The 23,866-nt window shown below is 35.4% G+C and overlaps 1 protein-coding gene across 1 annotated transcript in view; it reads right to left on the reverse strand.

Moving 5' to 3' along the window:
• LOC120774986 (fasciculation and elongation protein zeta-2) overlaps window positions 1-22,316 on the reverse strand; it is a 35,186-nt gene extending 12,870 nt beyond the window's left edge. Inside the window, exon 1 of the mRNA XM_040104894.1 lies at window positions 21,326-22,316. Coding sequence (XP_039960828.1) covers window positions 21,326-21,855 — 530 coding nt within the window. The 5' untranslated portion in view covers window positions 21,856-22,316. The remainder of the gene's footprint in view (window positions 1-21,325) is intronic.
• Between the last annotated feature and the right edge of the window lie 1,550 nt (window positions 22,317-23,866).

Raw genomic sequence — 23,866 nt, forward strand, 5'->3', positions numbered from 1 at the left:
GGTTCAAGAGAATACTTTCATCCCCCGATAAAGACAAATCTTTGATCATCATATGGCTTTTGTTGTAATGCTTTAATTAAATACTTTGTTGAATTTAGCTCTGCTTACATTTGCATTAACTTTTTCCACAAAATACTCGATGCCTTTAAATTGTTTGTGCGTCACTTTGACGTACTTTGTTTTGTTTGTACAAATAAATTGATGGAGAAGAAACACAAAAGCTGTGGAAATAATTCCAATTAAATGCATTGTAGCGAATTCCATGCAACATTTTATTTTTTTTATATCTTGCATGAATATTTTAATATTTACTTTCCATTTTTCTGCGATTTTTGCAGCGCAATCAGCGCGTGGGTTTCTGTTCGCGCGCACATGCACTTGACACATACAATCTGGGCAGTAAATTTTTTCGATGAAGTTTGCATTTTCTTCTTTTTAAAATGTTTATAGCAAAAATGATCTACACATATTTATTGTTGTATGGAAAATAAATGTGTACATGGCTTTTGATGATGACTTACAGCCGCGTAAATTTTATGAATTTTATACCGCAGCAAGTATTTGCATTTGCCATGGATTTGCATATAATAATAATAAATATGCTTGCATCTAGATTATTTATATGCATACATATGTATATTGTATATGTACATTTGTAGGTGACGCGCCTGCCGTGTGGGTTGGTGTGAATTTTTTTATGACACAATGCAATGGTTGAAAAATATTTCCGAGAATTTCTGAGAATTTCAGAAATGTCTTTGGCATGAAGCCAGCCAACCGACAGTCTTCAGCAATTTGCTTGGCTTAGCTCACTCATCAAGCAGGCGAGCAAGCAGCCGGCATCTCCACATTTATTCATTACATTTATTACTCGCTTTGTTTTTCTTTACTTGCTTTCGTACTTTCTTTAATGCATGTGCTTTTGATACAGTAAAATTGTGTGATTTATGACGTCGCGTCGTGCTTTTGGTGTGGTCGCCGCCTTCTGTGGCATTCAAAGTTAAGTGAGCATAATATTATGTGACATGCTTTCATTTTGTATACCACATACAGACATACACACTTACTGCAATTTGTTTTTAAATTTTTTATTTTGCTTTAAAAAATATTACTCATTGTCCACACGCACAATACTCGGTTGACGAGAAATCAATTATTTTCATAATTTGGTCATGGAAAGCGCCCACACGCTTAATGGGCGGCTACCGTAGTGCGCTAACAATGCACGCACACTCACACAAGTACGTATGCAAGTAAAATGAGGTGGCATGAAAAGCAATCGAAAATATTTTTTTAGGTAAAAGTAGCACAATGACCGTTTAATTTACATTCAATTTACTACATTAAGAATTCTCAGGTCGTTGTACAGTGCCTAAATGCTCATAAATACATACAAACATCCAAAAAAGTATTGAACTTATTAAAATACCAAACATTCTTCGATTTTCTCTTTTATTGTGGGTGGAAAAGCTTCTTTGAAAAAGATAAAGGGTGTATCATTAGTGTTGTCAGGTTTTTTTCTTTTCTCAGATAATATTACATAGCTGCTTAGAAATTAAAATTCTCTACAGAGCTTTGTATACAACTCAAAAATAACATAACCTCAAAGGTAGACAAACAACACAGAAATATTTCCAATATAATAAAACAAGTAAAAGTTAAATTCGGTTGCACCTAGGTCATAATACTTTAACATGTCCCGGACGGAGTGTTCCGTACCATCGGATTTGGGGTCTCTAGCTGGGCACTAAGCTACCGTGAGAGTCCGCAGGTTGGGAAATAAGTTATAACAAATAAGCAAGATGAGCGGCAGGCGTAGAGGATGAGGCATAAAAGCTAACATATCCGCTGAAGCTCCCATGACTGTGGCGAATGAACACCGCTTCATAGAAATACGCGTCCCCCTTATCACCATGCATGGACATGATGAACAATAAGAATACAGGCGCGTCGGACCCATAATGAGCTGCTTCCTGGTAAGCTTCTGTTCACCATGTTAGGTGCGGCTGTCATTAAGAAATACCGGTAAACAGCGCGGCGCACTGGAAGTCCGTCGATGTGTTGACAGCGTTTTCTCTGCTGGTGGGATGGAGAGGGTGATATGGACATGCTCTGTCGATCTGTCCGCTTCGTTGTATATTAGGAAGCAGTCCGTTCGGCCCCTATGCATTGGTCCCAGGAGTAGTGGCTCCGGGCGATCGCCGATTCGACCATGTTTTCCCGGACTGGTAAAGCGGAGGACAGGCCTTAAGGAACTGGGCTAGGTGCAGTGTCCCCGAGGGTACACCCGTACCTGTCTATTTGAAGCCGTCCCACTGCATACAATACAATGGTAAAAACAACACATGGAGAACAACATGACAAACAACAACAATAACAACAGCAGCAGCAACATTTTTGGAATTATAGGAAACAGCAGCACTGGAAGGTCTCCCCATAGTACGATTATTGCGGAAGCAGACCCCTTTAAGAGGGTACCAAATTGGAAACGTCCCCGAGCAATGGTTTTGACAAACCTGTGAAAGCGAAATCATCACCATCAGCGTTGGGCGACTCCACTACCCAGCAAAGGCGATGTAACCTCGTAGAAACTGTATGGTTGAACAAGAGGACGCGGTTAAGAAGTTGATAGAAACAATGCACCCACCCCAGCGGTCTATCAACAACACCATGAGAGATCTTCTCGGTGTGATAGCAAAGTTACACACAAGTGCTCAGGAGGAGCACATTACAAATAAGGAAGCACGAAAAAGTTGTCTCGTGATGCCAAGAGGCCTCGCGACGAAGTACAGCCAAAGCGAAGAACACCGCCGAAGAGGAGTAAAATTACCCATAAGGAATGACAAATGATTATTATAACTCTCAAATCAATTATGGCGAACCAGATATGATCTGTTTTCCATCTAGGACAGGAAGCAAACGGAATGGCACCAAAATGAACGCTCATAGGGTACTATTTTTTTCAGAGTATTTATCATGGCCTTAACATATCTTAATTGTACCTTTTCGATCGTTAGTTTACAATCACTTCAGACGTCAATATTATATTTTCAGTCATTGAGCTTTGACAGAATGTTCAATATGATGGTATGCTACTTGACATCATCTTATGAGATACCGAGTGTCTAAATTCCAAAATCAGGCGTCTAACACAGACTACGCAGTTTGAAAATAAAACCATTTGCAATGGACTTGTTATATACATATTTTACGATGAGGCAATATTTGACAAATTCCTGACTACAAATAATGGCATGCCATTTCTTTAGTGCGTCATCCAACACAAATTCCGGTGGTTAAAAAAAAACTGCAAAAATTCGTAAGTATATACACGTCCAATATTCACGGAAATTCAAAAACAACCACTTTATCCGCCAAATAAGAATTTTCTTCACAATTTATTTTACTTTCCTTCACATACTTATATAGTTTATATTTAGTCCCCCCACAAAATTATTCATTCACATCTTTACGTTTGATAGCTGGATTGAAATTGCCTGTGCGTGTGTGTGGATGCTGTGTTGATGACGTTGCTGGCATTGGCATACACTTATGTAGTTTTAGCGCAACGCGTATGGGACCCCCCAAATTTGTTGCATTCAGCAATAGAGGGTTGGCAATAAAGAAAGAAGAGTGGCGTTGGTTGACAATATTGGATGATATGATGAGTATATATAGAATACTACTGTTTGTATTCATTTTTGAAGTATACTACAGTATATACTAACGCCCACGTTGGCTTGTTTAGTGTGTTTAAGCATAAAATTTGGCATTTTGGGGAGGGAATAATTAATGCAACGGTTTAATTGAAAGACTTTAATAAAAATATAATACATTTCGAAGGGTATGAACTGAAATATAGATTTATTCCTGTGTAAAACATATCGATATGTCAATAAATTATCGACATTTCCAGAAAAAAATATTTTGTTATCGATATTTAACAATGTAAAGATAAATTAATGATACCCAGATGAATTTAATTTTGCTACTGAAAAATTATTGGTATTTAAGAACTTATAGTTTGGATATGGAAATTTGCAGAATTTTCTATTCGTGTTACCGATAAATTATCGATACCAATTTTTTGGTTGCCGATAAATTATCAGTAATTAAAGAGTTTAGATTTGTTATCGAAAAATTAGCGAAACTTTAAAATTATTTTTTGTTATCGATGTTTATAGAAATTTTTAATTCTGTTATCATTATCGTTTTTGTTTTTTTGTTATCGATAAACTACAGATATTAAGAATTTATTGTTTTGTTATCGATAAATTATCAATATTTCAAAATATAATTTCTTTATCGTTATTTATAGAAAATTTGTTTTGTCGATAAATTATCGGTGTACACAAATTTTTTTATTTTTGTTATCGAACAACTTTTGATAATATTTACAGAAAAACCAAATTTGTTATCAATAAATTATCGATTAAAACTTATTAATATATTTAGTTCTATTTCAGAAATATAAATTTTTTTAGCTTAAAAAAAAAAATTTTACTAATTTTTCATAGCATTTAAACTATGTATGTCAAGTGCGTATTAACGCGCATAAAAAATCCGTTCCACAAAATTTAATACCACTATGTGCTATATACCCCAAAACCTGTTCCACTAACAGCAAAATAACAATTTATTAAAAAGAAGCTCACAAAGCCATCAATCATAGCGCCATTAAACATGTGCGCACAGTTCGCACGCTAGTCGGCTAATTATAGGCAAACGAGAAACCAATACGTTGGAAGCTTTTTGACAGTTTGCGTCGAGTATTTATTTTTTGAACTGCAAACAGAAAGATTATTAAAAAAATTTTTTATTTTGGAAAGCTTCAAAGATATGTTAAACTAAAAAAAATTATAGACGTATGGCAATTTATTTGACTGCTAATATTTTCAACTTCCCTTTTTTCTTGCTTTACAATCTTTTTGGAACTAACTCACTTAACTAATTAATAAATTACTTAATATGCAGCACACTTGTCATTTAAACATTCATACGACAACCGCAAATGGTCGCCATAAAGATAAAAAAGCGGAAAATGCAGTTTAAATGTGCAGAGTGGCAACCATGTGCTTAATTATGGACAAGCGAACGACAACATTAATGCGCTGACTGCCAAAGCAACGCTTTTAAGGCAAAAGTAACGTTGGCAGTGCGAAGGCAAAACTATAAGCAACAAATGATGTAAAAAAAATTTCAGCAATAAGCGCTATCTGCAATTGGCAAGCGCAATTTTTAGTTAAATAAGTGGGCTATTTTGACGATATAATTTTTTGGGGCTTAGTTGTCATTGCCAATTATGGAAACTTGTTGAGTTGCGATAAAGCTTTGCTTAGACATTTATATTCTACTAAAAGCGCACGAATTTTGCAGTTTAGAGTGCTGAATTTGAAACGGTGGAGTTACGCCGTTGAATTATCATCAATCATTAGCTTGGGAGAGAACAACAAATTTCATACTAACTCTACCTATTCTAAAGCAGCTTTGGGACTTAAGAATCGCCGGCCTCGTCTAGTAAAAAGAAATCCATATTTTTTCTAATATATGACTTTAGTAATCTGTATCTAATGTTGCATAAGAGCAATCGCATTAAGCTACATATATTGCGTTAGAAAGGTAAGCTTTCATACTAAAGATACTTGTCAGCCAGTTTTGTGATGGGTGGAATTAGTATAGTTTGGGCAGGCGACAAAGATGGACACCAGCACCGTTCCCATGACAGTAGGGCCTACGTAACCGGAACGGACCCGGATTTTTATCCGCCCAAGGACAATCACATCGGTAGAATTCTGCCGCTACAACAAGGACACCGGCAAAAAAAATACACCATATTTTAAAAATTGTTGAAAATATCGATAAAATAATGGGCGTTCCAAAGAACTATTCGGTGATCAGGAATTAGAAATCCCCAAAACCCGTTTGCAACCTCTGAAATAACGCTGGGGATGGTTAGTGGTGATGAAAAGTGAGTCTCGTACGATAACGTCAAATATAAACGGTCGTGATCGAATCGCGGTGAACGGTAGCGAAGCCAGGAATGAGGGTCCAGAAATAATTGTTGTGTGTTTGGTGGGATTGACATGGAATCATCGACTATGAGCTACTTCTCTACGGCTAAACGCTTTATTAGGGCCTGTACTGTCGACAACTGGACCGCCTTAAGCAAGCAATCGCGGTTTCTTTCTACAATAGAAGTTGAGTTGTGTTAAATTCGGACAATGCCAGACCATACACATCTATAATGAACTCTGGGAGCTTCGTTGGGAGGATTTTATGCATCCAACTTTTAGTTGGGTCAGACACCAAGTGATTTCTATCTGTTGCTGTCTATGGCGGATGATTTTGCTGTTGAAAAACTCGCTTCAAGAGAAGAGAAGTGTGAGAATTGGCTGTCACAGTTTTCGGCCAATGGTTAAGAGGGCTTCTATGATAGTGAAAATATGAAATTACTCTCAAAATGTCAACGCGTTGCGTATTTCACCTAAATCGAATGATTCGAACTATACTCAATGTAAGGTAAAAATATTGGATTTATTTTTTCTAGACCTCGAGGCTATGTATTTGAACTAATTTTTAACATCATAGGATATATTCAGATTCTTGATACATTCTAACAATACTCCACTAAAAACAAACATTAAATTTTAGTGCGATAAAAGCAATCGATTATTCAATACCAAAACAAATTATAATAATAAGGCGTCCCAACTGCCAAACCAGCACTGTGTATCCACATAAATTGTTTTGGGTCACACGAGCGACACGCTGGAGACGATTTTCATGTAACCAACTTGCATTTACGCTCAATGTGTTATTATTTTTATTTTTATTTGCGTGGAGGCAACAACATTTAATAAGGTTTCCTGTGTTTTGTGCACCAAATGTCAGTATGACTTCGGTGCGACATAGTATTTGTAGTGGCAGAAAGGCCAAACAAGGACAATGCGCAGAAGGCAAGTAAGAAGTAGCATGAGATGTTATGGAGGGCAAACTTGCGCGCTAACAATGAGTCATACCAATAGCCACGCTTAGCTCATGTGTACAGTTGGAGAGTATATGACAGTAGACAGCCTGAATATCAGTCAGTCTGTTATGCAGTCAGTGTCCGGAAGCAGCGCAACGTAATAGTTATGGTTGGCAAATTTCATATCCTTCAATCGCTTTGCGAAGTTTTTTATATGTTGTTCGTTTTTCTTTTATTCTCTACGCTTTGACTTTATGAGTCTGCGCTAAATAATTTATTAGGCGCTTATCTAATATGTATGTAAAGTAGAGTGTTTGCTTTAAAAGTTTGTTTTGTTTATGGCCTTACGCTTGTTTAGTAGGTTGTTGGAAATCGACACTTTTATTTTTAGGATGACCGAAATTTCTGGCAGCAAATTCATGATGAGCCATGCGTGTAATAAACATTGATTAAATTTATATGCTTACGTGATTGAAATGTCTATATTTAAGTAGATATGAGACCTGTGAAAAACCTTTGAAAATTTTAAAAATGGAAATAACCAAAGTTGTTTTGAAACCTATCAGAAAGAGAAGACAAAATTACAAAAATTGAGAAAAAAATAATTTACGTGCAAACTGAAGTCGGAAAATGGAAGAGGGAGGGAACCGGTTTATCTCGATTTTCGGCAAAACTAAGGATTTATAGAAAGTGATATGGCAAAGTTGTAGATAATGAGGATCTTCAGCAACTTTTGTCGACAACTTTTTCACATAACCTCAACATTTATGTGAAAATTGAAAATAAGCAATTTTTTTAAGAAATTAAGGACTTTAAAAGCTATATGGCAAAGTTGTAGGTAAGAAAGATCTTCAGCAACTTTTATCTTGACACTTTTTCACATAACCTCAACATTTATGTGAAAATTGAAAACAAAATTTTTTTTTTAAGAAATTAAGGACACAATCGGTAGTTCTCGCGTAATGTATCAGATTTTTTAGAAAAGAAAGGCTTTTTTATCTGCCTTGATCTATATATGGTCTGAGACTCTCTTCTAGACATCTGTGATTATATGTATATATAATAATTTGATATTTTTGCCAGGAAAAAAATTTTGCAAACATAATTTTAGAAAAGCAAGCAACTTACACTAAGCTTTGACATTTCTCAGTTTGTTTATAAGACACAAAAGTTTGGTATGTCCTTTCTGGCTCGCAAGAATATATAAATTTGAATAATACCAATGACAAAATGATTAAACCGCAACGACTTTCAACTTAAGCCCAGTTATTAGCACACACATTTGTAGTAATTTTAGCACGCAATAACAAGTCCTTGCGTTACATTAAGACGACACATGCGCAGTACAAACAGCATAATAGAAGGAAAGAAAAAAATAAACAAAAAGGAATAAAAAAAAACAAAAAAAGAAGAAAAAAAAAAACAAAGAACATCGCAGAAAATAATGTTATTCGAAATTTCTTATTGTACTTTTATACTACAGTCTATAATTTATGCCATCCCACACACCCCACGCACATAATATGCATTTATTAGACACAGGGTTGAGTTTGAGATGACATAATATGTACTGTCAGTGCACAATGGTTAAGAAGCAGCATGTGCACGTATGTATGTTTATGTATTTATATTTAACCGCTTTGTTAGTATTGTAAACGTAGTATATAATTTTGTTGTCATGCGGGTACAACGCAAACAGGAAGAGGACATTAACCTTCGCAATGATAGCATGCAAGCTCATACCACTACCTCAAAGTAGTATTGCTTACAAAGTACAAGTAAAACTAACTACTTATTGTAAATGCTGAATAACATAGTATTTTGGTACGCTTATCCTTGGAGACACTTGGAAAAATAATAATTCTAGTAATAAAAATTGGCGCTTTGATATCGATATTTGACGATTTGTACTATTTAAATGTACCATTGGAGGCCACCTATGAATGGTTGATGTGGGGATTATAACAAGATTCTCCAGAGCACAAATACTATTGGTGCAAACTAATACCCACGATCCGTTAGGTAACAATATCATAAAAAAATGTTAATTATTGGACACAACTGGTGTGAAATTAAAAAAATAAAAATTTTAAATAAAAATGTTCTAAATATTTTTTTTTCTTATTTCGATAAGTTATACCTTTAAAAAAAAAATTTTAAAATTTTATAGTAATATCTCATCAAGTTTATTAAAAAATTGCGTAGTACAAACTCTTTGTAAATATTCAATATAACGTATACGCAGTGTAAACGCTATGACATCGTATATCGAATTTCGATAGATTCTACTATTCAAATAAAATAAAATGAGAAAAGAATTACAAAAATTTACTTCAACAACGCATGGACATAATCAAATGCTAATACTTCTATATACATACATAAGTATGTATATGGTAGTAGCATGCTAAGCTACACATAAGTTAAGCACTCACAATTCAAAATGTGTGCGTCAAGCAAGGGTAGCATTTTTTCCATCATTAAATTGCCATTCATTACACAGAATAGCAAATTAGCCCAAGGGACAATGACTGAAACAAAAAACGAGCAAATGAGGCTTTATTTAAGCGCTAAAATATACATGCACGGTTATAACAGTAAAAAAACGCTAATACGCCGCCAGGTATGTTTATTACGAATATAAGAAAACGTAAAATATTAGAACAAAAAAGATTTACAAAGCCTGTACTGAGAATTAAGACAAATTGCATATTTACATAACCTGCTAATTATATGGTGTTTATTTTGGAGACGTTCTTACACCCATATATACTATACATAAATATGTAAATAAAGGTGTGTGTTTGAGCACGAAAAATTAAAAATGAAACAAAGACAAACGTTGATCTTCTTATGCAGTTAACAAAAAGATGGTAGTAGGGTTTGTTTCGTAACTTCGAGTGTAGCAATTAGCTGCTTCACCTAGATCTTAAACGAACTCAACTTGAGGCTCCACTAAAATGTTTTTTAATGAAAATGAGCTCGCAAAAGTATATACTCTTTGCGAAATATGAATTTTTCAGTCATTCAAGAAATTCGAGTTGTAATTGCAGCTATGTGCCTCAGCTAAAATACGCCTGCATGTAGGCAACGTTTTAATTACGACATGTTTTATTGCGATTATAACCGTTATATGAATTTATAATGTTTTTTTAATGAAACAGGATCATAGAAAGAGAAAGACATAGGAAAAAATTTTGTACAAATTTCAATAAACTTATTGTTTTCATTGTAGGTATGTGTCTTGGCTAATACATGCTGCCTAAATGTAGGCAACGATTTATTTATGAGTGAATTTACTGCGATCAAAACGATTATATAAATTTAGAACATGTTTGAATGGCAAAAGAACAAAATAATACAGGAAATAAAATGATTTTAACGTTTAGTAAACGCTAATAAATTCGAATTTTCGTTCCAGGTATGCAACGTAGGCAACCTTTTACTTTTTAAGTGTTTCTATAGAATTTTAAAGGCAAATTGGAACCACAGTGATTTAAACGCCCGGCAATAAATTTTAAAACAGTGTTGCTCATAATAATACTCTTTTTACTACCGATTTTTGGGCCAATTTCAAAAGCAGAAAAATGGAGCATTTCAACGCTTCTGAAAAGCGCGCTGCGAACTTTCAACACAAAGGAATTTTTTCGGTCAAGTAAAATTTATTGCTAATAGGCCTGTCAACCATTTCTAAGTTCCAAAAAAAGCGCTCATGTAATGCTGTGCTTTATTTACAGTTAAATGTACTTGACTTCTTCGAAAATTACACGACCACCAACACATTGCCAATAACTGTCAGACTTTATTACTGATAAATGGTTACGAATGAGTGAGTGTAAGTAAAGTTTAAATGAATTTGGAGGCAATATATTTGAAGCACTATCTAAGTTGAATGCGAGCCAATTCATAAGCTAAACTTTGACTTGCCTCAACTGGAAATGTTGCGGCGGCGGCGGAAAACTTAGAGAGATAAGTAAGATAAAAAACTGGTGTATGAGTCAAAATATATACATAGCTTTTATAATTATATGAAAAAAATTGTCTATTAAGTCAGCAACAAACTAAATTGAACGCGCTCGAGTGTATTTAAAGCGCAGGCCAAGCAACAAATAATTAAATGGTGACCGAAAAACCGCTGAACCGAAATGATGAATCAAAAGAAATTACATCATCATAGCGCGATAAACGACAGAAAGTGCGAAGAAATTTTTATATAGCAATAAATATTTGCAACGAAACGGTCAAGGACAGTTTTGGTTTAGACAAAATTGACAGCGCGCAAAGTAAAATAAAAGCAGAAGAAAAATGGGTATACTTTGAAGGAAGGAAAAATAGTTTTTGCGCAACTAAAGTAGATTTAATTTTAACTTAAAAGGAAATGGCTTGCCACGCTGCTTGCCACAACTTCAAAGACAACTGGGAGCGCTGTCACTTTGAATAGCATTCAAAATGAGCGGAAGCATTCTCAAAAGTAATCACGGAAAATGCGCTTCCTTTTTACGCATTTTTTTCTGCTCTTCTTTTTCTAAGACAAGAGTGGCAAGTAAAGTATGCTGCTATAGAAAGCAGGAAGTCTAATGTCAGCTTTGACAAATATTTGCACAGCATATCCAGACATTCATTGACTGTGGAAGAAGTCGAAGGTGAAAAGCGTTGCTAAGGAATACTAAGAGGAGCGTCAACAACAAGTGAGTGGGCTTCACAGGAGAGCAATGAAAATATATAGATATAAATAAAAATCTACGCTTGCTGTCTAAGTGTCATGAGCAGCGTTCTATTCATGCCGACCAAGCATAGAAGGAAACCGAAAGGCAGCAAATGTGAAGGACAATGAACCAGGGAAGTGAAATTTAGGTTACAGCCTGCCTTTGGGTGTTATATATACATATATGTATATATTTTCCCAAAGTGCTTAGATGGCATATAGAACCCTTTGGGTGATGCACACTGCTGAAATTTTTTTTTACACATCATTTGGTAACACGCCCGTATCTGTCATTGTAAGTAGGTGTGAATAGGCTATAATGCATTTGTGTGCATAGACTATAATTTATAGTATAATGACCGGCGATATTAAAAGTGTAAAGCCGGAAACTACGTAGCAACTATGATGTCATTAAACTTACCACCAAAGTGTGCAATTCAACTTTTAATTGTCTAGTAATAAAGCACTTACCTGAAAGCAAAGAGAGAAAGTTAAATGATTAGAAAAAAAAGTAATAAAGTTCAATAACAATATAATTGACAGTAAGTACTGAATAAGATTTTATATGGAACGTATTTTTTTGATGGCCAAAACAGCAAACAGTTGAGTGATTTGCACTTTAAAGCGGTATTCTAGTCTAGAAGTTTGAAAAAAAAAATTTGAGTTTTTGTTTGAAATATTTTTTTTACAATTATTGTAGTCTAGAAATTTGATTATTTGATATGAAACATTTTATATATACACGAAAAGGGAGCTAACGTGCGAAAACTAGTTTTCTTGGAAACAGCTGTTAAAAATAAACAACTAATAAAACAAAAAAATAAACAAAAAATTGATTTTTTGACACCTAAGCTCCTTTCCGTAGACCAAATCATATATATGTAAATATACATATATGGATATATATTTTTTTTTTTTTTTAAATCGATTTCTTGTATTTCCATAACTGAGTTCTCCAAAAAAGTAATTTACAATATTCAAATTAATTTCAAAATTATATTAGTTTTTCGCTTGAAAATTTGGCCCTTAAGTTATCGATAAACGACACCCAATCAACTTGCAATATCAGCTGTTCACTGCCACATTAGTAAATGATAAATTATTAATTTTTGGACCTCTAAGTTATGTCTCTGCTTCTGCAAAAAAATTATATTTTTTTAGGTTAGATTCTTCAAAATAAGTAAATGAAAGCTGCGTCTCGGAATTTTTCGAAGCAAATGGGAACGCGAAAGAATGTAAAACGTAATAATTTACCAAAATAAACAAAGAAACTTTTCAAAAATTGTATGATTTATATATTTTTCACACTGAAATGCCAAACATATCAAATGTCGGAGATCTATACGCTCCATTCACGTTTTTATTACATAATATGCCAACATAATATCTAGATAAATACATTTTTAAACACATATTATACATTTTCTTGTGAAAGGAGACAAGTGGCACACTAGCTTAGTGAGAGCAAAAACAAGAAAAAGCTGCACCGCAGCTGAAATACCCTTCACGGATACATTTCTTATTGCATAAAAGTGTATAAAAAATCTTTATATTGATTTTGATCGCTTTGTTTGTATGACATTGCCTTGGAGAATAATCTATGCCGAATTTCGTGAAGATATCTAGTCAAATAAAAAAGTTTTTCATACAAAAACTGGATTTTTAGAAGTCAATTTGTATGACAGCTATAAGCTATAGTGGAGGGATCTGAAACATTTTTTCGGATGTTGTAACCCTAGCTTGGGCAATAAACTACGCCGAAATTCCGGAAGATATCATGTCAAATAAAAAAGTTTTCTATATGAGGACTTGATTTTGAACGGCCAGTTTACATGGCAGCTTTGAGCTATAGTGGCCCGTTAGCGGCGGTTCTGACAAATAAGCAGTTGCTTGAGAAGAAAAGAACGTGTGCAATATTACAGATCGATATCTCTCTCCAAAACTAAGGTACTCGTGGTAAACTTAATAAACCCCGTTCAGGGTATAATAACGCAACACACCCGTGGCGACTAACGCAAACAACGCGTATGAATATTGCTTACTTTGCGTAAGTATGTAATTCTGTACACCTTTGTTTACTTAATTTTGTTTATCTTACATTTGACTTTCATTTTTCATTTCGCGCATATGAATATGTAAGAAAGGTGTAGCAGGCAAGAAAAACCAATAAACAGTTGTCAAAATCACACTAATAAGTGTAATAACAACAAAAAGATAAAAATGCAAAACGTGCCACAGCAGACAATACCGTTGGCGACGATGAAGTCACCTTGACTGTAGTGGCTCCAGGGCACAGCGGCAAGCACAAACCGAAGCACACGCCGTCGTACGAGTTGACAACTTGCTAATGACGTTGTCGTTTGAAACGTCAATTCACACAGTAAAATGTCAATAAAACATGGCACACGTGTGAAGGAATGTAGCGGTTTAAGTTATCTTTTGGCATCGTCTATGATGCCATTGCCGTAATGCATGCAAAACAGAGGCTGTCAGAGTTGGTTTGTGCCACAAGCGTGTTTGAAAGTGAATAGGTGGTAAAGAATTGAGTGTGTGGCTTATGTGATGTACATATGTACTTATGTGGGGTACTCGACGCGTATGTGCTCATTTTCGTCGTTGACATTGACATACTGTTTGACACTTTTCACTTTTACGCAGGCGTACGAAGCTCGTTTCTGCTACGGTTGTTAATGAATACACTGCGTTGGTGTTATGTGTGGCACGATCAGCCACAATATTATATGCGGTGGGTTTAAAGAAGGTAGAATGCAATGATTTAAGGCGCAGTTGAATTTTTCGCACCAAACTTGCATGTAAAATGAGCTGTTGCTGCGCAGGCGTTTTATTGATGTTTAATGGTTTTGCAAAAAATATCCCGAGCCAGTTTCCAGCTGTTTAACACACGGTAATACTGTTGTACGAGGTGTCTGCTATTTTCGCCTCCAATGACGGCTATTCACTACAATATTTGCTGGTTAGAACAGAAGCCCACATGGCACCTTCTGTTATACCCACAATTTCGGCCTGAAGACTGAATTGTAGACATTTGGTATGAAGCTTCCTTCTGTGTATGGATTACAAAAGAAGGCTGCTTCGTTTCACCCTTTGATTTTAGATTTCCCCGTTGCAGCTTTGGATCACAGCATTACTAGTGCAATCTTCTCCACTGGGAAATGGAAAAGAAGTGCTTAGTACAAAATAAGCCTGCTCCTGTTCCTGTTTCACCCTTTGATTTTAGATTTCCCCGTTGCAGCTTTCGATCACAGCACCATTAGTCCAATCTTCTCTACTAGGGAATGAAAAAGATGTGCTTAGTTTCTCGTGAGTCGTGGAGATAAGCTCGAGGAATCTTTGTTTTCACTCCAGCAGCCGCGTCAAAATCTTTTAAAGCAGCTGGATATTAGTTGCCATATGAATTGAAGCCAAGAGACGTTAAAAGATGATTTTGGATGTTAGAAAAGCTGCTTGAACGCTACAAAAATAAGTCGTTTTTGTATGGAAGTGCTGGTGATGTAAAATAGATGCATGCCGACAACCCTAAACTCAAAAGATCATATGTGAAACCTCACCAGCCAGTCAAATCAACGGCAAAGTCGAACACCTATGACACCAAGGTTGGTCGGATCAGAAGGGAGTACAGTATGTTACTGTGTGCTTATAAAACCGAAATTCATCAAGGGAAATACTACCGACAACTACCGACAGGAAGCAACAATTTTCTATCATGACAAGCAATTCGGTCTATCATGACAAGAAAAAATCGGTCATATATAGCAAACGGGTTAAAAACTATTTGGAATCATCCGCCTTAAAGCCCAGACCTGGCCTTTTTCGACTAACATTTTAGTATTGAAAATAACTTGAACCTTAATTAATGAGCTAAGCCTGTTCTCTAGCTCTTCACTCAATACTTTTGATATACATATTTCTTCTTTTCATTTCTTTTATGCCGCTTTAAAGGAGCAAATATATGTTTCAGGCTGTGCGCCGCTTTCCCGCTGCGCTGCTATCTACCTTGCCTTATTGGTATGCAGAATGCAAAGTAAATACCAGTAGTCGATTGCCAAGTGTCAGGTCTGTAAAACGCCCACAGCTGGCGTGATTTTATACAAATGTGAACATAGATATAATACAAACTTACATATACGTATGTGTGTATGTTTATCACACGTACATTTTCAGGTGACATAATTGTTTGTAAGTATTTATCGACGTGCCAAAGTATCGCTTCGCATACTTAACGTTCTCACTGCGTTTCAATGGCGTTTATTTATTTTCTATTATTTTCGTTTGTATATTTCATTTGAATACACTGTCTGCCTTTAATACTTTCATTACAAAGAAATACATTTTATTTTTATTAGCGATGTGTGCATGAGAAGTGTCAATGCGCTTGACAGCTACGCTGCTGCCATGCATTCGGAATGGAAGTGCTTGCATGTTGAGCATGAAAGATTGATTGCATGAATGTATGTACAAATGTGTAGCAGTGGAGATTGAGCAACGATTGCTAAACAAATTAGTAGGCAATCAACGTGCATAACATAGATTAATAGCTGTAAATGATGTAATTAGATTAATGCGCTGACAGCGGTAGCAATTTTTGAGTGGAAAGGTGTCGGTAGGTAACATTGTAAAAGAATAATAATATACCACGAGGACGGACGCAACTTTTTCAAGAATGCATGTAAAGAAGATCGGTCAACTGCAACTGTAATGCAACTTTCTGCTTCAAAAGCACTAAAAAATGGCAACAATATAACGTGTTTCTACCACAAAACCGCTTTATCGACCAGCAGTTTGCTGCATTGTAAACTGTGCACGTACTCCATTTAATTGCCGCAGCATCGCACAGGTCACAGGAGACAGGGCTGACCACAAAAAGAAAAAAATGCACAAGGCACGAACAAGTAAGCAAAGTAAATCGCAAAAATAAGACGTAATAAAAATAAACTTGTTCTTAACTGCGCAAAACGTGAAGAAAGTTCAAGCGTAACTTTTTTCTTTTACACACACACACACGTACTTTTATATATTTCAAAAATGTTTATGTGCTTGTAAAGGTATGTAATTTTCGCTTTTTCAGCCTTTTTAATTAGAAGCCATTGGTTTTTAGGCTTGGCATTAAATAAGAGTTGCCGGAATGACGTAAAAGGTGCAAAAGGTAGTTAAACTTACAGGATTTCGAAGTTTGTATGCTTACAAGTAATAATTCTGGACAATAAATTACAACAAATAAATAAAATAATAATAAATATGTATATAGCTAAAAACTCCACACGTAACGTAGAGTTGAAGAATTTCATGCTTATATGATAAATAAATACAAACACTCAATTTAAAGGGTATAAATAGCTCAAAATTGAATGAGATGAGAAAAAATACAAAAACAAAAAAAAATACGTTAACTTCGACTTCACCGAAGCTATAATACCCTTCAGAAGCTATATGCAAGTGGTCCGATAACGGCGCTTCGGACAAATTTCAGAAAGATATCTGAAAAACTCAAGGGCTCGAGCCATGTACTTATATGCAGATAAACGACAAACTTCGTGGCCAACTTAATATGCTTTATTCAAAGTATAAAAAGAAACACAGGTAGATACCAGAGTTGTTGTTAAATCATTTCCAAGTACGACAAAAAGGTTTGCTATGAGTAAACATGCTCAAGAGCTGAGAATACAGTTTTTCAACTTTTTTTTATATATACATGCATACATACATATGTACATACCAATATAGCACAAGATGATAAAAGCAAAAAGGAAACTTATCAATAAAAACAATAAGAAGTACAAACAGACAGACATGTGCGTGCTTATCTCATTAGTAAAAGATAAACAGATAAATATGCCGCCGCGTCTGTTAAGGTTATTTAGAAAAATAAACAATTCGAAACAAAAATCACAAAAGTTACATTAGTTTATACTGGCTGGCTAGAAAAAAAAAACACAAATCAATGAAGAACAAATAACAGGTAGTGTAAACTCGTATTTAGGTACAAAATTTGTTGTTTTGTTAAGGAAAAAGTGCTGATTCTCACTTCAATATCTAATACATTTCGCCACTTGAGTTTGAGGAAGGTAAATCTTGAAGCAATTTAACCTTTTTTCTGAGTTTGGCGCGCCTTTAACGTCGTGCGGTAGAAAATTATTACAAATCACTTCAAATGCTATGAAAAAGCTACCAAATAGGAACGGAAAGTGAGAATTATGCTGAAATTTAACTTGGTTGTAAAGACACAAATAGCAATAAATATTGATAAATATCGATAAATGCATTGGAGATCAAGAATTTTGATGTTAAAATGGATGCATTTTAGAATCTGGAACTAAAGTAGGCTTTCGGGCTTCATATTGGTGCCAAACACGTTAAATATCGAATTTTATATTTATTTGCTTGATAGTCAAAGCAAATTTTCCCACTCCAGCTGCGATTATAGGGCAGTGACATTAACCAAATTGTTATTTCCTCAATTGTATCGCGACTAACCAACATAAATATAACAGTTGCCTTGTTAAACCAGCACAAAGTAACTGGGGTAAGCTCTGGTCAAATTACCAAATACTAACGCAGCTACTCCACATCCGTCTGAAGTCAAGTGTTGTTTGTGCCTTTACGTAGTTGCATAGGCAAATTGTATAAATCATTGAAGCATACGCGTAAGTATGCTTTAATTGATAAGAATACTTGTGCAACTCTGACGTATAGTGACACAGAGTATTTCAGAGAATTACAGAGAATAAATAGCTGCAAACAGTACAAATAAAAGTAACTAAATAAAAATGTATGGCAATAAAAATAATTTATAATTAAATGAAAATATTATTTTTATAAAAATATTATAAATATGATAAGCTAATGGCTGATTACGTTTAAATATTTCAAATATATTTAATTTATATACATACATATGTATATGGTATATTATAATTTTATATAAATATTTTCGTCAATATAGAGAGATAAGATTACGAGTTGTTTGCAGTAGCAAAACCACGTTAACAGAACAATCGGCAATAATCGATAACGTATGGAGCAATCAATCACTATTTTTCACTTAGTACTGAACATATCTCTACAGTTTTATAAATAATTATTGAATATAAAAAACAACAACAAAAAAGCGAAAAACCAATTTAGAGTAGCCGTGCATATAAAAATATTTGTTTGAACTGTCATTATGGCCTTCCTTATCAGCATGCATGCACAGCCATTGTACAAGTATGTACATATATGGGTCGTAATTGAATTGAACTCAATTTTTTATTTTTTTTGATTTTGCTTGTGTTTGCATGGCGAAGAATGTGAATGCATTTGTTATGTGCACGTGAATACTATTATACATAGAATGAATTGTTTTTAAAGGGATGTGAACAATAAATAAAATTAACTTCAACATTCGCACTGTGCATGCAAGAGTGTGTGCAGCTTCACAAGGGCTATTCTCGCTAGCAACTGTGTGTAATAATCTTTATAAGGCGGAAATGTCATCTCGTATTATACTAATTTATAGTATAGTAATGGTTTCAGACAAGGCGACTCCCTATCGTGCGACTTCTTCAATCTGCTGCTGGAGAAAATAATTCGAGCTGCAGAACTTAATCGAGCAGGTACAATCTTTTATAAGAGTGTACAGCTGCTGGCGTATGCCGATGATATTGATATCATCGGCCTCAACACCCGCGCCGTTAGTTTTGCCTTCTCCAGACTGGACAAGGAAGCAAAGCAAATGGGTCTGGCAGTGAACGTGGGCAAGACGAAACATCTCATGTCATCAAACAAACAGTCGTCGTACTCGCGACTTTGCTCTCGTGTCACTGTTGACAGTCATAACTTTGAAGTCGTAGATAATTTCGTCTATCTTGGAACTAGTGTAAAGATCACCAACAATTTCAGCCTGGAAATCCAACGCAGGATAACTCTTGCCAACAGGTGCTACTTCGGACTGAGTAGGAAATTGAGAAGTAAAGTACTCTCTCGACGAAGAAAAACTAAACTCTATAAGTCACTGATAATTCCCATACTGCTATATGGTGCAGAGGCTTGGACGATGACAACAACTGATGAGTCGACTTTGCGAGTTTTCGAGAGAAAAGCTCTGCGAAAGATTTATGGAGATATACGACGACATTGACTTAGTTTAGCAAATTAAAAGACAGCGGCTACGCCGGCTAGGTCATGTTGTCCGAATGGACGGAAACACTCCAGCTCTGAAAGTATTCGACGCCGGTTGAAGCAGAGGAAGAGGAAGACCTCCACTCCTTTGGAAGGACCAGGTGGAGAAGGACCTGGCTTCGCTTGGAATATCCAATTGGCGCCACGTAGCGAAAAGAAGAAACGACTGGCGCGCTGTTGTTAACTCGACTATAATCGCGTAAGCGGTGTCTACGCCAATAAAGAAGAAATATAAGTAATCATGCTTATGTATTTGTTGTCTCGTATTTTTCAACCAATGTATTTGATTGCAATAATTTTAAAAGTGCTAGGAAACTTTAAACAAAAACAGAGCGCATTTTTTTGGCTTTTCAAACTAAGAGAGCATAAAATTTGTTTACTCCAACATGAATTGTTGTCCATAGCAACTGTGAGTTATGGTTTGTATGAAGAACTATAGAATAAAAATTGATAAATAATCATCTATACGGCTATATTTACTTTTTATAACATTCACAAGTTTACTAAAATCATATTTCAACATTCCATTAGCAATAACACCTGTTTCAGGTTTGGCAAGGCAGATAAATTGCATATTTAGCATGAAATTTGCAATGAAAAATGTTTGTACATAAATATGTATATTTGTAAGAAACAAACCAGCTTGTATAAATGTATATTAAGCTGTCAGCCACCCCAAATGTTAGACATGCACATATGTATATACAATACATACATACATACATATGTATTTCATATTACCAACTGTAGCGCTTTCACCAGCGACATAATAAAATCATTTCGTGCCACCACCAACCCTACACCCACTTTTTGGCTATCGATCCACTATAACGCTGAGTAAAACAAAAATCCACCACCTCCATGTACTACTAAATAACTTGCATGCTAGTGTTTAGCTGTTGTCATACATGCTCCCCGGTCACCATACGCTTGGCAGGACATACGAGCATCAAGAATTGACAAAGGCAACAACAATAAAGGATGTATGGAAGAAACTTATTGGAGTTTCAGGGGACGAAAGCGGTAACAAATATTTATGATCGTCTTTATACGTAAGTATATTTGTATATAGACTTATATGTGTTTGGTAAATGACAAACATACATATATATGTACTATATTCTTAGCGGCTCGTTAGAACAGCAGAGAATTAGTGGGTGTGTGCTGTTTTTTTGTTTGCACGAAAATTCAAGCGTATTTTACAAACAATTCTAATTTAAGGCTTGCGGGTAGTGCATATTCAGTGCGCAGGCGCTGGCAAAGGTGTCAAGAGTAATGCATACATGGAAAATATGCCGCATGAATTTATAAAAAAAAGTAAAGTTTTTAATATATAAGCAACGGAATAATAAAACAACAACAGAGAAGCGTAAAAAACAAATTTGACAAGTAGCATAATTAAAATTGACAGGAAACAATTAGTCAACCAAATATTTGTCATTTTCGTTATAAATATAAAATTAATTTTTACTCACTGGCATTCATTCATGATTTCCTCTTGGCTGCGAACTTGCACCGGTGCCAAATCCTCAATATTCTCTTCGAAATTTCCGAAACATTTGGTTATTTTTTCATCAAATGTATTAACTAAATCCTCAAGACTACCGCCGAATGTCTCAGCAAAGTTATCAACGGTATCACCAACGGTGGAACGTTTATCGCAACCATCATCACCGGGCGCCAAACCAACATCCAATCCCAATTCAGCGGCCAATAAGGAATTACAATTGGGACTTATTGCACCGCCATCAGCCTTATCAGCATTAGTGCCGTTCGCCATGAGCACGCCATTCCGGCTCACATGTGCATCACGCACAGCCTCTTCAAGTAGGCGCATCTTGTTTTCCTGCTTCAACGAGGAATCTTTCAGATTCAAATTCAATGTATCATTAATCGTATTTTGATTGGTAATGAAGTCACAACCGCCCCATTCATCAGTCTCCTCGAATTTAGCTAATGGAGCCTCGAATTTCAGCTCGGCCATTTTGGTGCCGAGGTCACGCATCACGCACGTATGCTCCGCGGGGGGTGAGGCTGGCGCTGTTGGCGGCGTCTTGACGCTTTTACTGAAGGTGCTTAATAAATAATGTTATGAGATAAAAAGGGAAGGCCTAGCAGTTTTGTTCGGTGTTTATCTTCACAAATATTTGCTTGCTTTAGTTTTATTTGTTTGCACTAAATTTGATTGTATTGCCTTTTTACACTGCAAAAAGCTTTCCGCTTTTTCACTTGGTGTTTGTATGGCTGTGTTTTCACAACTTTTCACTGGGGGTGGTATGTATAATTTTCCTATTTTGAACCTTTAAAAGAATTTCGCGCACTTTTACGAATTTTGGCAATGCCTTTTAACACGTTTTTGTGCTTTTTACACACTTATTAGGACTTTTTCTTGGTTTTTCCTTTAGAAAATTCACAATTTCACTGAACCGCGACGCAGCGCAAAATCACTATAACCTTTTCTTTTCAGCTCTGCAGAACAACAAAAACAAAATATTGAAAACATCAAATGATACTGCAATTTACTCACCATGGTTGTCATAATTCACCGCGAACAGTGTGTTGTGCAGTGGCGTACTGGGTGTTTCAGATGACAAAAAATTAGTCAAAGGTACTATATTTATTTTTTATTATTGCGAAGGAATATTTATAATTATCTTTATCAAAATTTGTTATGTGAAATTTTTTTGTAATAATTAGTAAAATTTAAAAGATTTGCAATTGAATTTTCTGAATCTATTTAAGACTTGGGTATTATAATTTTTCCAACATAACATCATACATTTTAACCAATATTTTTTTTTAAAAAAGTTCAGGCACTTGGTAAAATAATTAACATTTCGAAGAATTAAGAAATAAACTTAGGCGATTTAAGAAAATAGGTGCTATTGAAAAAAAGTAATCCAAAGTTATATTTCCGTTTCCGTGTTTGTGTGCTAACCTTATATATATTTTCATTATCTATATAGTACCGTTTTCTATTCGCTTTTCGTTACCAGAATGCATAGAAAAATTATTAACTGCTAATTATGAAAATACTTAAATCTCAATACATTAAATAAATGAATAAAACAGACTTCGCAAAAGTTATAACGAATAAATTATTTAATTTAAATTATCGCACAGCTGTCAAAGCACTTCGGCTTGGGCAACTCTGTATTTCAGTTTTCCCGAAACGGGTGTGTTCCGAAAGCACAAACGCAAGGAAAAGTCACTATCGAGAGAGCTGAAAACATTTGCTGTAGGAAAACATGAAAATAGCTCGTGAAAAGTGAAATTAAATAATTGAAAGTGCGAGTATATCAAATTGGAAAATCGCGCAGAATTCTGCAAACAAAAATTTCGTAAAAAACGCGTAAAAATTTAATAGCAAACAAAGTTCATTAAAAAGGGGGTGCAGCAACAGCAGCAGCTGAGAAGTAGTAACAAAAGAAAAACGTCTGTGTACGGCAGCCGCAAACAAAGAGCGAGCGTAAACGAGTTTAGGGAAGTGCAAAAAGAGCGTGGGTACATGTGAGAGTGCAAATGAAACCGCTAATTGCAGCAACACAAGCAGCTTTTAATAGCAATAACAACACGACAGAAGACTCCCTACAAACGACACACGGTACAAAAACAATAGCAAAGCAATCATCAAGGGGCTAATTACATAGAGTTGTTTTTTTTGTTGGGAACTTATTGGAGAGGGGGTAAACAAAAATCATACTTTTGGAGCAGCTACGTGCGATTGCGAGAGAACTTTGGCCAACTAAATTGAATGATTAAAGAGCGTATGTTTAATAATATCAACAACAAATTAAACAGGGGCGTCAAATGGTGGCAGAGCACAGCCTGACGGCAACGCTATCGCGAGCTGCGGTTCTTCATTGAATGGAAAGAAACCGACAAGCGAGCGTTGCGGCAGCGACGTCAGTGTCGGCTACGTTGCTGATGTGAGGCTATTGGCTATACGACGGCATTGAGTGTGCCAACAGAAGAGTTCGTTCCAACAAGACGGGAGCAAAGCAGCTGAAGAATTT

This window comes from Bactrocera tryoni, chromosome 4 (assembly GCF_016617805.1).
Source record: "Bactrocera tryoni isolate S06 chromosome 4, CSIRO_BtryS06_freeze2, whole genome shotgun sequence".
Taxonomy (NCBI): Eukaryota; Metazoa; Arthropoda; class Insecta; order Diptera; family Tephritidae; genus Bactrocera; species Bactrocera tryoni.